The sequence below is a fragment of the Melanostigma gelatinosum genome (genome assembly GCF_949748355.1).
Source record: "Melanostigma gelatinosum genome assembly, chromosome: 13".
NCBI lineage: Eukaryota > Metazoa > Chordata > Actinopteri > Perciformes > Zoarcidae > Melanostigma > Melanostigma gelatinosum.
In genome coordinates this window covers 21151821-21166012 of record NC_136646.1, presented here as the reverse complement: position 1 = coordinate 21166012, position 14192 = coordinate 21151821, and the positions used below count along the sequence as shown (strand labels likewise).

Sequence of the window (14192 nt, the reverse complement as noted above, 5' to 3'; positions counted from 1 at the left end):
CTCATGCAAATATTTTAGCGTGATAGAGGAAATATTTTCCTACCCAAACGAAGCTATTCCGAAGCACATCAGCCAGGTGACACTGCTGACGGAAGCAAAAGTCTCTGTCATTATGAACTGCTGACACGCAGGACACTGTGTCCTGCATGGACATAGTGGAAGATTTACCACGTCCAGAATCACCGTAGGGGCTGTGAACAACAGGAAGATTTCATGTTCGTGTTTCCCAAGAAAACACGCGAAACCTTTCTAAAACATCCAGGAGGAAATATTTAGTAAAAACAGGCACTTGGAATAAAGGAAGTACAAACAGTTAGTGTTGCCAACATAAATTGTGATTGAAAATATTTCACAATTTCAGCATTGGTGGAATCTAACTAAATGCAATTACTCAAGTACTATACTTAAGTTGAATTTTTAGGTACTTGTACTTTCTATTTTATACTTCTATCCCACTACATTTTGGAGGCAAATATTTGACTATTACTACAGTTACTTTTTACTGTACAGATTTAGATGATTAATACAACAAATACATCAACTACTGAATTCCAATATATTATTATCAGTAGTAGTTGTAGTAACAGTAGTAATTAACATTAGCCCCACCAGCTGTAACATTAACGTGACACATGAATTCATCAATAACTAACTAGTATTCAGTAATATAATGACTACCTTTATTTTTGGAGATTGAAGTATATTTTGTATACTTTTTCCACTACTGAATTTCAAGGGCCAAAAGTTTTGCAGGTGTATTAATTAAGACATGATCGCAAAGGACATTTTATAAAATGTGTTGTCACTCGATGTGACGTCAACAAGTGTGACTGGCTGCAGAACATACTATTTGAAGACAAAAGTTAAAATGTGCATTTGTGCATCAACGACTCACCGGGGATATTAGGTGGACCCTTAACATAGAAAATATCAGAGCGAGGATCAGGAACATCAGGCACAATCTGACGGGAGGAGATGCTAACCTCTAACAAAGAAGAATAGGGTTGTTACAAAACCAAAGTATCGAGTACCGGTAGTGAAGTAATGACAAATTGTGACATTCTGCCAGTAAATTTGGACACAGTGTTCTTGCCATTCTTCATGTCTTCGGCATCTTTGGACTCAGCTTTCTTGCCATTCGTCATGTCTTTGGCATTTAGGATGTTATCGTGGTGTATAAGGAGCTCTGCCTTCCTTTCTGTCAGTTGTTTCAGTTTGTCATCAATGTTGTCAACCTCGTGCAGATTTGAGCCTGCCTCCTCTGGTAAAAAAGAAAAAAAGCAACATACTGATAAATGAGACAGCAGCAGCGAAATATGACATGCAAAAAAAGACTTGCGATATCCACTTTAGTTTCATGATGTAAATATCTGTCTCGTTACTGTTTTGGAATGTCTTTAATGCTCTGTCACACATCACCTGTTTGTCCAAATTCTGCACGATTCCTCATCTCCTGAAATATGGACTGGATTTTTCTCCTTTCCAGAAGTTGTTTTCTCTTGAGTGAAAGATGTTTCAACTCGGTCAATATGTCTTCAATAAGGTCGCTGTCTGAAGAAGTCATGGTGGAAATGCTGAAAAGACAGGGAGTTGTTGGATTCTTTTTAGGTTTGATATTTGGTTGACTGTATGTGCTTGTTTAGTGTGAAAAATGTTTCATACTTGGGCAACTGCGTAAAGGTTAGCGAAGGGAGCTTGTGAAACAACCTTGAGGTCGTTGGTTTAATCTCCGGACTGGCAGGATAAATCTGGGTGGAGAAGCCACAGGTGCCCTTGAGCAAGGCCCGATGCCCGAACCCCTTTAGAGGAGCTACTCTGTTGCCAGCTGATCAGACACTGGGCAGCTTCCAGATGCAAATGTCTGTGTGAATGTGATCAGGGTGTTCCTGTAAATGAGAAGCTTACTCTGTGTAACGTCCCTGAAGAAACACAAAAACTAAATAAATAACACATACCTACAGAAAATGAAGAATTAAAAAACAAATTAGGTTTTATAGTGAGAGAGAATACTGTTACTACCAAAGACATATTCATATGTGACCACATTTTTCTGTTGAGTGACATCTTCCCAAAATAAAGACAAATTTTGTTTGATAAATTGTTTAATCTATTTAGGTGAATCTATCACTTGTGTAATATGAACCAGAGACAAGTTTCATGATTTTTTTTAAAAGATGGCAGACCAAAAGTATGTAATGAAAAGACTCAATGTAGTGATGCCTGCCGTGTTATCCATTTATGGCTGAACAAGTATTTTGATAGAATAGTGAGTGGGTGGTCAACAGTGTTGCACTAAAGGACATATTTACAGTAAACAAACTAGTTATTGCCATCAATCGCCTCACTCACTGCCCACTCTACCGTTACTCTATTCATATCAAGTCTTAAATTAAATCCATGCTTTAAAAATGCATTTTAAGATGGTTGGTAATGAAACTTACAAAATATTAAGTGAAACTCTGCTTTTCCTCCAAAAAAATTATAGACAATGAAGAGAGCTTTGGGAAAATAAAGAAATCTATTAAACTCATTCTGGTTTTAGTTTGCAAAAGCACCAACAATAATAATTTAGACTACCGGTAGATAAAATGCTGAAATTAGTTGTCAAAGTAACATTTAACACAAATCTCACGCTCATAACTAACTTAAGTCAAAAAACATTACTCAAACATGTAAACTACTGACTCCATTAAGTCCCATTTAAAGTGTATTGAATAGATTATGTCAAAGAGAAACGATGTGTATTACCGTATTTACTCAGCTGCTCCAAGTGTATCCTGTACAGGTAACATTCAAACGAGGTCAACAAGGCCATGCACTGTTCACTTATACCAGGAAATATTCAAATCATTGGGTTACCACTGCCTTCTCTGGAAATGTAACAGAATGCTTTTGTTGAGATGCAAGTAAAACACAAACACAAAATAAATAAAAAACTTTAATATGTTTTAAAGTTTGCGGACAACTATACAAAATCTCGGCACACTTGTCGGTAAAATGGGGGCTTAACATCTCCGGATATCTTATTTACATGGACCCTCTTTGAGTGACTTGATCAGTTTGTAATGTGCTCAAGATATGCCCCAAAACAATCATCACTTTGTGAAAGTCATTTCCAGTCTGCGGGGCAAGTAGCACCAGTATACACGGGGACCTGGTGTATTTTCCTGACGAGACGAACGTTGGCTGTGACATTTCATTTTTTCCTGAGTCTCTTCATAAATGTCACTTCATCTCTGTTCCTGATCCCGTAGCTGAAGATATGAAGATATAGAGTCAAACAGTGCTGGTGATAACAGCATCACAAGTGAAGGAAGTGATTATTGACTTACTCTTTAAGTCTCATCTTGTCATCTTCAAGCTTTTCCCCTTGAAATATTAACTGATATGTTCTCCAAACATATCTCCTGTAAAAGAGGGGAAGCACACAGTTGCAATCAGTTTGGCCATTTCATTTTAAATCCCTTATATGTTATCCTGTGCTTGCGAGTGTATTTACCAGCTGACATGTTTAACTCCACCTTCGCGTTGTTGTTTCAGCTCCATGAATCTGCGAATGGCCTTCTTCAGATCAAGGACAGTGGCATTTTGCACCACCACTATGGCTTAGGGAGGAACAGTTTTTCAAGGTATGGTTAATGAAAATAAACTTTTACAAAACCTATTGCAAACAATTATGTGTAGTGATGTTCACAAATGAAACAAAATACATAATTATATGATCAGAAAACAATGTTTAAATTCAAAATGAAACAAAACAATATCAAGACTCACGCATTATCTCTCCATCTGCCTTTACAACCCTCACAGTCATCGCTTGGCCGTACTCCAAAGCAATCTGAGAATTGACCTCCTCCAGAGTCACCTAGAGATAAAGATGATCAGGGTGAAGGGACATGCACAGCACTTCTTCCATCAGTACAGATTCAGACACCCCCAAAACACACTGCTAAATAAACACACAAATAAATGCAACCAATGTTTTATAATGCAATCATTTTCTATTCTTCTTAATGTTTTGTAGGACTTACTACATGCATGCTATGGATTTCAAAGATTCTATGTTGTGTATATATATATATATATATATATATATATATGGTGACCAGCTCTGTTTTCAACCAGTAGTGTGAATGCATGTACTGCTTGTAAATGTCATATTTCTGTTATTTAACACTAAATATTTTCCTCACGACAATTCATACAAAGTGTATTACCGACAGATCAACCCAACCTGAATTGGCAGATCACAGAGTAAAGGGTCTTGCACAAGTCGAGCAAGTCCCTCCTCGAAAATATCCAAGATCTCTGAATGAGGAAGAGCCTCCTCATCTTCCTCCTCTGCGTCTAAGGATGCCATCTCTGTCAGGTTCTCGTTTTCCGCCTCTTCATCCTTTACAGACAGTCCTCCTCCAACAGTGTCCTGACTCTGCTTCTCCATCATCACGTTATCCAACAAACAGTTACTCCTGAATACTTTACATATTCAAGTGGGAACTAGTTTAGCTGCAAACAGCCATGAAGTAAACACACAATGTGTACGGTAAATAATACATACCGGAAGGCAACCGTAGCTCAGTACAATTAGTTCCCCTTTGTGGACGCAAATTCACACTATACTTCAGTATTTTATTTAGAAGAAACTGATTTAGGTTATTTAATATTATTTAGTGGGGATTTCATTTTTGAACGTGGTTTTAAATCAATATAAACGCGTCCTTGTCGTTTAATATGTCGTTTCCCACCGAGCGATAAAAAAGAGTAGCACCTGCTTTCATCAGCCACTTCCGCTTCTCCACACGCACCAACAGTAGGGAGAACTTAACAGTTTGCCAGCTGTGTGAAACTAGTCCTCGCATTGAGTTTGAGATTGCTTTGGTTTGTAGCGTCTTGCTACACATATATTCCCGGGTAACATGCTTCTGTTTTGTCCAACCTGCGGAAACGTTTTAATTGTCGAGGAAGGACAGAAGTGCATGAGATTCGCCTGCAATACCTGTCCGTATGTACACAACATCACGAGAAAGGTGAGTTATGTTGACATGAAATATAACGGCACAAATCACGTAACTTCAGTGTGTGATGTTTAATGTCTACGTTTAGACAAAGAAGGTGTTGCTGCTTGGCTGACTCTGACTCTGTGTTTGACATGCTTTTGTTTTCTGCAGGTTCATTACAGAAAGTATCCCAAACTGAAGGAGGTGGATGATGTTCTTGGTGGAGCTGCAGCTTGGGAAAACGTGGACTCTACTCCCGGTAAGTGACATTACATGAATGCATGGTGTATCGCTGTATCAGAGGCCAGTAATCCCGAGTCTCTCGCCTTGATACAGTTACAGCAAGTGTTGTCTCGTCATTCTAAAGAAAGCATCGTATTGGTTATATAATGCTTTATATTATTCTTCAGCCCTGTGGCCCAACATGCCCGTTCACACACCGTTAACTCTTTATTCTAATGCATGTTTACAATGCGACACATGACATTCGTGCTATGCAAAATAATAAACCCACCTCGATGATTTGCATAATTTGTTTCACAAAACTGTTTTAACATAGAAACGTTTGTTTAATTATCTCAGATCTCCACAGTTTTTAAACAATGAAAAATAGGACATGCAGAAGTATGGTCACGTTGTGTGTGAAGCCTGATTTTGTTATTTGATGGATGTTTGATATTTGAATTATAAATCTCATAAGTTAATGTCTCTGTTTACGATGGTTTACTATCAGCTGCGTTTTAAAATTCTGTCAAAGTTACATGATTCCTAAACTGTTGTGATCTCAATAATATTTGTTTCACGGCTATTTTTAAATTCAGCTTTTTATTTTAAGCCATCGACAAAACTCTCATTCAACGCTAATCTCATGTTTTCTGAATTTAAACTATCCTACACCTTAAAATCTGGTATTCCATTATCATGTTTGAAATTAACTAGTAGTTGTATTAATTATTGTACAATGTACAATAATGTACAATGGTAGACGGTTTAACTTTCTAGTAAGACTTGTATTAATCTCATTGGATTCATCACGTGTGTGTTGTACTTTGCAAAGCTGTTCTGATTTATGAAATAGTTCCTAGAATAAGAGCTGCACGCACATTTGTTTTTCCTGGAGATGATTCTTGTATTAATTTAAATATGAATCGGACAAGCTTTTACAGCTGTATCGTCTTACACGTGATGTCTTCTCTTTTGCACGGTGTAAACCAAATATGGCAAACTCCACAATGTCTTGTGCGTGCAAGCTGACACTTACTACTTGTATCTGTTTGCAGAAACCTGTCCAAAGTGTGGACATCTCCGGGCGTATTTCATGCAGATTCAGACCCGATCAGCTGATGAACCAATGACCACTTTCTACAAATGTTGCAAAGCCCAGTGTGGACACAGATGGAGAGACTGAAATTGTTGCACTTTGAATATCTTAATGTATTTAATGCTTAAGTGGCAAAGATACTTTTCGTATACCTTGTCCCTTTTTTGAGCCTAATGCCAACAGGCTTCATGGAAACTCTTCTTCTGATGATGTGCAGTTTCTGTGCACAGGCCCAGCTGAAGAAACTTTTTCTTTTTGTGTTTTCAGATCATACTTGCACAGTTCATTTTCACAAAAAAATATTAAATTGAGTTTCAAGGAAAAGTCATGTTCTGATTTTTATTGATAAAATAATACCTGTGTACAACGGTCAAACAAATGTTGACTCGCATAGTTATACATATCAGACATTTAGAGAACAATGCAGACCAGCATTATCCACAACGGTCCGTGCACGAAGTACAATCCATTTTCCATTGTTCATTGTTGTCGTATAATGAACAATGTCAGTTTCGGGGTAATTCATAATCTCACTGGTCTACTTATGCAAATGTGTTCTGCTACGTGTTTGATAGCCGATAGCCGATGCTGCCTCAACGCGGTTCATGCTCGGCCTGTGTTGCTGTCGCATTGAAAGAACGCGTGCAATGCAATTCAGCACCAAAACTTCAGCTTGTTTCAACTTTAATAATGAAAATTGAGTCAAGGAAGTCGAGAGTCAAACAGGCGTATCACCTTCAAAGTAAAGGTTGTGAGTTTTCAAACTTGCTCCAGCGATCAATTCATGGAAAGCAAAATTAAAGAAACCAAAAAAATAAAATATTCTACACAACATATAACGATTAGTCATATTTCTGACACTTTCCCACAATTGAATGTGAATAAACTGCCAATGGTCGCAAACACTGAATGATTTGATTGTAATGATTCGTTATGTCATTAATCTTAATGAATGTTTCAGGCTGTAGTGTTGAGACTTCATGAGTCCGACTCTAAAAAGAGTTTAATGCTCTATGACAGTAACACCACTAAGCTAGCCAATGTAAAATCCTTCACGTTTATTTACTGTTTGCACTTTTAACTATTCTACATAAAATAAATGAATAAATAAAAATCCTGCAGGATTATCCTCTGGGCTGTGTATAAAGTGCTTCAACATATTCCACCACATAAGACTCAAACAGCTCACTCAGCACTGCCATCCCGCACGTGTTCACTGTGACCGTCTAACAGGGTGCACGTGCATCTGCTCACAACACGGGCCTGTATTACAATACTTATTAATAGTAATAACATAAAACATAGTCACTCTTCAAGTTGCTTTACTTTTAAGAGATTCGAGTTTTTCTGCCCGTGTCTGCTGCACGTTGGCGTCATGGTAACAGATGTCAGGCCAGCCAATCAGCTCCTAGATGACAAATCAGTCTGACATAGTAAAGCAATGTGAGAAGTGAAAGTGTTTTATTATTGTTAATAAGCATTGTCATACAGGCCAGTGTTGTGAGCAGAAACATGTGCACCCTGTTGGAGACTGCTGTATGGAAATGCTATTAAAGATGTTGCGTTGACTACACAAATCCACTTATTACGCCATGGAGGATAATCCAGCAAAACAATTTGTATTCGTCAATTTATTTTCATGTAGAAAAGGTAAAAGTGCAACAGTAAATGAATGAATGACTTCACATTGGACAGCTTAGTGGCGTGATGACATCAGGGAACATATTCACGTCTCAGCACTATCGCCTGTAACATTCACCCACATAGCTTCAGGACCCTTAATTAAATAAATAAATAAGATATTTCCATACAGACAATTCCAGTAGTTGCGCCAATTGGCAATTTATTCACAATCTGTGGGAAAGAGGCAGAAATATGACTTCATATATACTTTTTTTTTGAAGGCGAGTCGTGTTTGTTTCTGACTCTCGACTTCCTTTACTCAATTTTCATCATTAAAGTTGTAAAATGGAACAAGCTGAAGTTTTGGTGCTGAATTGCATTGCACGCGTTCTTTCAATGCGACAGTAACACAGGCCGAGCATGAACCACGCTGAGGCAGCATCGGCTATCAAACAACAAACACGGAGCACAACACAGCAGCACAAGTAGACCAGTGAGATGATGAAATACCCCGAAACGGACATTGCTCAACGTGAACAACGGCAAATTAATTACACTTCTTGCACAGACCCACAACAATGGCATACAGTACTTTGTATTAAAAGTTTGATGCAATCCTTCAACTCAAAACATCCTTCCACAGTTTATCCATCCTGAAGAAGAAAATAACTCAAATGCATAGAGTCAAGAAACTAGCCGGTGAGAATCATTTGTTTCGATGTGTGGCTCATGCAGACAAACTGCACTTTGTGAATCGCAGATTGGGCATGCTGTGGTGGGCATACAATGGTTGTCTCATTGTTAGTAGTAATCTCAATGGAATCACAATGTCGGATACAATCATGTATTGTGAAGCTGACTCCTAGCGGAGGTCTCTATTTAGTATTGGTCAAAAGACATCGGTATTCTCTAACATGCATCTTAGCAATGCGGGTAATCTTAAAGGGCTTCTGCCACATTAGGAGGGTTACAGGCTGAACAATGCTCTGTGAGAATGATGGCGCCGCCACTGTAACGTGTTTGCTGGCACTTTTTTTTCATAGAGAGGACATGTGATTGCTAAATTGTCGGTGCGTCTCTATCAGTGAAACTCTGTGGGCTCTACTTTAAGTCTACTGTGATGCACTGCTTTTACTCATGAGACGACGAGGCAAGTCCTCAAAGACTAATGACAGCTGGGGTTGATGGGTAATATGAACGTATCAGCGGGGGAAATTAAATTCCAACTTACAGTGCAAATCTTGGCTTTATTATCAAAATGAAGTACATCATGGACAGAGGGACGTAACCGTAAATCACTGAACATTTTGTGATTGAAGCCCAGAAGATTAATAAATACAGCAAGAAACATCAATCTTGGTCATTCCCAAACAAGCAAATACATCAGTTGAATAAAGCTGAAATGGTTCGTTAGTTTGCTCACATTCAAAAAGGGATAATAATAACAATAATAATAATGATGAAAGGAAAACTAGGTCTGTTAGAACAAACTGATCAGACATGGACAGAAATGTTCACAGTTCTCAATATAAACTTGTTAAAATAGATAAAATATTTGAAATAAATAAGAAGAAAAACCGATGAGGCCACCGCAGCATGTTCGACCTCATTACGCTTTCCAGCGAGATTCACAGATGAATTGAAATAAAACGTGACTATTTTCACAGCTTTCGTTTCCTTCCTGTCCATCCGGATGTTTTTACGCCACTAACATGCGTACCTCCACGTGCCTTTTCTCCAGGATTCCTTACAGGATGAGATGCACCACGGACCTGCTGCCTATCCGTCCCTGTGTGTGTGTGTGTGTGTGTGTGTGTGTGTGTGTGTGTGTGTGTGTGTGTGTGTGTCCTACATCTTCTGTACACTTCAAATTAATGTTTATACATGAAAGAATTATGCTGAAATATATACAGTAAATATTATGTGAACAAATGAGAAAAACTGCACGATTTAAGAAGGCTACACAACACTTTGCAAAATGGGGGGGGGGGGGGGGGGTGTCACTACCAGCAGCAGGAGCTGTGAGTTTACGTGTGTGCATGTACATGTCTCTAGCATACAGCCGTCGGTGGTTAGCATATACGCTTGTATGTGTAAATGTAGCCCTTACAGTACGGGCAGGAGTGCGTCACATCCTTGAGGTCATCAATCAGACAGGGAATCAAGCAGCAGCCAAGATCACACCTGAAAGTGAGGAACACAACATCATGTGACGCCGTGATGGAGCAGAGAGAAGCCACGTTATCTCTGCTGTCTCCGGGTTTTCTTTATGTAGCTGGTGCAGGGCCAACAAAGCCCGTCACCAACCCCTGTTGGGTCACCTTCATCAGTGTGCCACTTACCCGACGAAGAAGCAGAAGAGGCAGAAGAGTGAGTTCATGAGGCCAATATCGTAGGAGATGCGGGTGACGATTGCCTGCTGACAGTGCGGACACACAGTCTGCACCGGTGAGGTCTGGAACATCTCCCCCTGCAGTACGGTCACAGTGGTGGCGGCTCCTGGAGGAGACAGGACGGTCGCTGTGTGACCCCCCATGTGGACAAACTGACTGGGACCAGGGCCCATCTGTCCCGGCATCGGGTGAGGAAAGTGACCGGGCGGATGTGGGTAGGGGCCACCTGCACAGAGGTAAATAACACTTAATATAATCTATGTGAGACACGGATCAACTCGTCACGTATAATGATGGGGTGATGGGGCTGTACCAGCAGGATAAGAGTTATTAACAAGGAATTCAATGAAAGATGTTCAAGCATCGCCAATACTGTCAAACCCACTGAGAATTAACATCCAACAGTAGTAGTTTCTGAAAATAGGAGTCATATGTTGTGACAGTGTGTTTGTTCGGTTAGTTTTAGACTTTATATGTTATTATATTTGCAGACTGTCTGTAGCACCTGGTTGTAGTGGAGGCATTGGCATGGGCATGGGCCCCTCTCCAGGGACATGTGGGGGGAGGAAGCCTGGGTGTGTGGCCTCATAGGGTGGAGGGCCGTAGTCTGGAGGCAACGGCTGTCCCTCTACAGGACCACTTCTTACAGGACCTGTTACTGAAGGAAGAAAACACAGGTTTGAGTCATGCAAACAGAAATCATACTCCAACCACCTCACAGCTGGCCCTGCTTGATTATCAGTTTGCTCAAAACAGTTTCCTCTTCGTGAGAGTTTTCTAGGTTGGTGAATCAGAGGTGCACTTCTCAACAAACACAGGGTCTATTTCTCAAACACAATGATTAAAATATCGTCAAAAAATGTAACGGTCAGTGTCCAAAATCCTGCATGTTTAGTTGCATTACCAGGTTGTCCATTCTTCTCCTCGATGAGCGGGGCACTGGGACCTCCAGGGTACGGAGGAGGAGGATCACTGGACATACTGGCCGGATGTCTGTAAAGGGGAAGGGGTCGGACGCGGAGCTACCAGCAGAACTCCTCTGGACTTTTATCCTGTGAGGAAAAACAAACACACATTTGCAGGTTGAGTCCCGCGGCTCGGACTTCTCTCAAGTCATAAAATATATTCCAGCAACAGTCAGAGGAAGTAGTTCTGCACACGAGACGTAGGTTTGAGAGCAACAGCGTAGGTCTTAAGAAACTTTGTTTCCTGACCACGTGATATCATTGAGTAATCAAATCATTTGACTATGACGACATGACTGTAGTGTGGAAACTTCCCCACCGCTGTGGGGAAGTTTGAACTCAGCGAACTAGAGACTAACTGAGTCCTGTGGCTTAAAAAACGTTTGTGAAAGAAAATGTCTGTTTCAAAGTAAACTTATTGAGGCTCTGTCAACATATTCACTAATAAATGTCTTTAAGGGGGAAAAATATTTACCTGCAACTGGGAAAAGAGGGACTCTGCCTGAAGAATCTGGCCACTACCTGTAATATGATGAAACATGTTAAATTTACTCTAATAAGGTAAATTACAATAATATTGATGTCACTTCAGGCTACAGAACCACTGAACTCATGCAAATAAAACCAGCTGAGTGACACCAAACAGAGACTTAAAAACCAAAGAGAAACACCGTCGCAATGACTTTATGTACAACAACAACAACAATCAACCTTGTTATTTGGAGGCATTTCTCCTGCATTGATGCTAACGCTTCTCAGCGAAACTAGCTAGCTGGTGTTTCGTGTAATCCTTCCACCAGATAATCCAGCTCAACGCTACTTGCACAACTACCCATGAATAACTGAGTTACGTAATGGCGGCCAGCACTAACCAGCACTGGTGTTAATGTGGATCGAGGAGCGCATCTAGAGTACCGTTACGTTAAATAATGGCGGTGTTAAGTGTTGGCTAATTGCCAGGTCGCAGGGTATTTATCTCACCTGGCTGATAATAACGTGAAGATGAATGTGTTGAGAAACGACTGACAGCGAGTGTGTGTGTGTTTTCCGATGGTTAACGTTAATCTAACCTGGAAGAAAATGTTGTTTTTTCAAATCAATATCAAAGCATTTTGCTAGCTGTCGTTACGCTAGCTAGCGTCGCCATTCGAGGAACAACAGACTGAAGATATAAAGCCTGAAACACGTCGCGGAAACGTCTCTAACCCGTCTTTAGTGTCGCAAAACACCGAGTCTGTGATGCTGCAGCTGAAAGACACATTACCTGGTTGTGAGAGAGATGCTTCCCGACGGCGGTGTCACGTTAACTGAAGTACTTTGACGTTAGCAGCTCGTCTCCTGGTGAGAGTCAACATCCGTTCACGCGGATTTACACCCCGCGTCATTATTGATTATGGTTCACACAGGCAGGGTATTTAAAACAAAAACAACACACAAAACACAAGATGACAAGTGAGAAATGCGTAGTATAAGTATGTATACTCCAATAAGAAAGACTACGATTGTAAGTTACAAACAGTAAAAAGCTAGGGCAAGAGGAAGTGCTTTTGATAAATTGATCTGTTGAAACATTACCTACCGTTTGCATACATATTACCGTATCAAGTAATCATGTGCGATACACAAAAACAACAAAAATACAGAAACATAATCCTATTTATTCTGAAAGGGCTCACCGGAAATTATAGTATCATATCGTGTCTGAATTGACGCTAGCTCAACGTCTGTAGCAGGCAGACTGGTTAAAATGAGTTCATCTAGGTATTTGATCTGCTTAATCCGGTAATAATCAACAAATAATGAGTTGTACAAATATATATCAATAGTAATAATGTATTCTACGTATTGATACAAAAGATAATTGCAATATTACTGTTTAATAATAATAATTAATAATAGCTAACAATTCAGTTTCCAGGTGGTTTACATTACATTTGCATTACATTCCATTTTAACTATAGACTGTATAGTGTTAATACAAGTTAAATTGTTATTAATATCAATACGTAAAACTCATTATTCGTGTGCTATAATAAATAGTAACAGTTGTTTGTATTCATAGATTTGTCTCGATAATAATTTGCTGTGAGGAAACTGCAGCACTATATTCAATAACTAAGTCGGTGTAAGCATTAAATCAAGCTGTAAGACAAATGATTAATGTAATTATTCTAAATAACAACATTAGCATGTTAATTAATATTGATGTATTAATAAAACTGTTTAATAACAGTTTTCTCATGTGGAGTCTAATGGAGAAAACAGTTGGCCAAAGTCTCTTTAAAATCACAGGGTTATCTGCCCTCTAGTGGACACATAAGGTAACTACAATATTAACAAACATAATCAAGCTAGTGTCAATACAGACAAAACAATGAAAATACTTCCGGTATATACTTTCATGTGAATGTGACCGAAATAAAACGAAAACAAACAAAAGATATGAAATGATCGATTTCGTTTTTATCCAGTGATCACAGCGAGTAGCAACTACATCTTCACATCCGTCAGTGGAAATGCCACAGATATTTATGCTGATGTTCATAATTTTGTGCGTGTCTCTCACAGTTAGCATTCCACGTCTGTAACAACACGGGCCACACGGTGTTTTCCAAATAATGGCAGATGTAAACACTGATGTTAAGATGTTGTGTCTCGAGTCTGGTGAAGTGATGCAGCATGAGCGTCGGTAGGCTCGTGTAGTGCCCCGGAATGAGGGAGCCGACATGAAGGACTGGGGATTTCCAAACCATATTATTTTACAGTAACATCAATCTCGAAAAACAATTATTGTTTTTATGTATTGATATGCAACATATATTATACATTATACTATTTATATGATTCTTATTAATTGTATTATTATTAATTTTTGTTTTAGTTTGGTTACTTT

General features: G+C 39.3%; 3 protein-coding genes across 4 annotated transcripts; 1 reads left to right on the top strand and 2 right to left on the bottom strand.

Moving 5' to 3' along the window:
• Positions 1 to 2968: 2968 nt before the first annotated feature.
• Positions 2969 to 4517, bottom strand: snrnp25 (small nuclear ribonucleoprotein 25). The gene is made up of 5 exons (XM_079281960.1): positions 4235 to 4517; positions 3775 to 3865; positions 3500 to 3605; positions 3333 to 3407; positions 2969 to 3254 (listed from the first exon to the last, which is right to left on the bottom strand). Exons 1-5 carry the CDS (start codon positions 4442 to 4444, stop codon positions 3197 to 3199), a joined length of 540 nt encoding a protein of 179 aa, XP_079138086.1. The 5' UTR covers positions 4445 to 4517; the 3' UTR covers positions 2969 to 3196.
• A 286-nt stretch (positions 4518 to 4803) lies between these two features.
• On the top strand, positions 4804 to 6611 carry polr3k (polymerase (RNA) III (DNA directed) polypeptide K). The gene is made up of 3 exons (XM_079282074.1): positions 4804 to 5027; positions 5169 to 5256; positions 6278 to 6611. Exons 1-3 carry the CDS (start codon positions 4917 to 4919, stop codon positions 6403 to 6405), a joined length of 327 nt encoding a protein of 108 aa, XP_079138200.1. The 5' UTR covers positions 4804 to 4916; the 3' UTR covers positions 6406 to 6611.
• Positions 6612 to 8140: 1529 nt separating this feature from the next.
• cdip1 (cell death-inducing p53 target 1) lies at positions 8141 to 12618 on the bottom strand. Of its 2 annotated transcripts, none has more exons than XM_079282072.1 (6): positions 12564 to 12618; positions 11775 to 11821; positions 11239 to 11386; positions 10840 to 10992; positions 10284 to 10560; positions 8141 to 10125 (listed from the first exon to the last, which is right to left on the bottom strand). In XM_079282072.1, the coding sequence occupies exons 3-6, from the start codon at positions 11312 to 11314 to the stop codon at positions 10014 to 10016; spliced, it is 618 nt and encodes a 205-aa protein (XP_079138198.1). In that variant the 5' UTR covers positions 11315 to 11386; positions 11775 to 11821; positions 12564 to 12618; the 3' UTR covers positions 8141 to 10013. The 2 variants fall into 2 exon arrangements, with proteins under 2 accessions (XP_079138198.1, XP_079138199.1); XM_079282073.1 differs by lacking the exon at positions 12564 to 12618 and adding an exon at positions 12011 to 12121.
• Positions 12619 to 14192: the final 1574 nt, after the last annotated feature.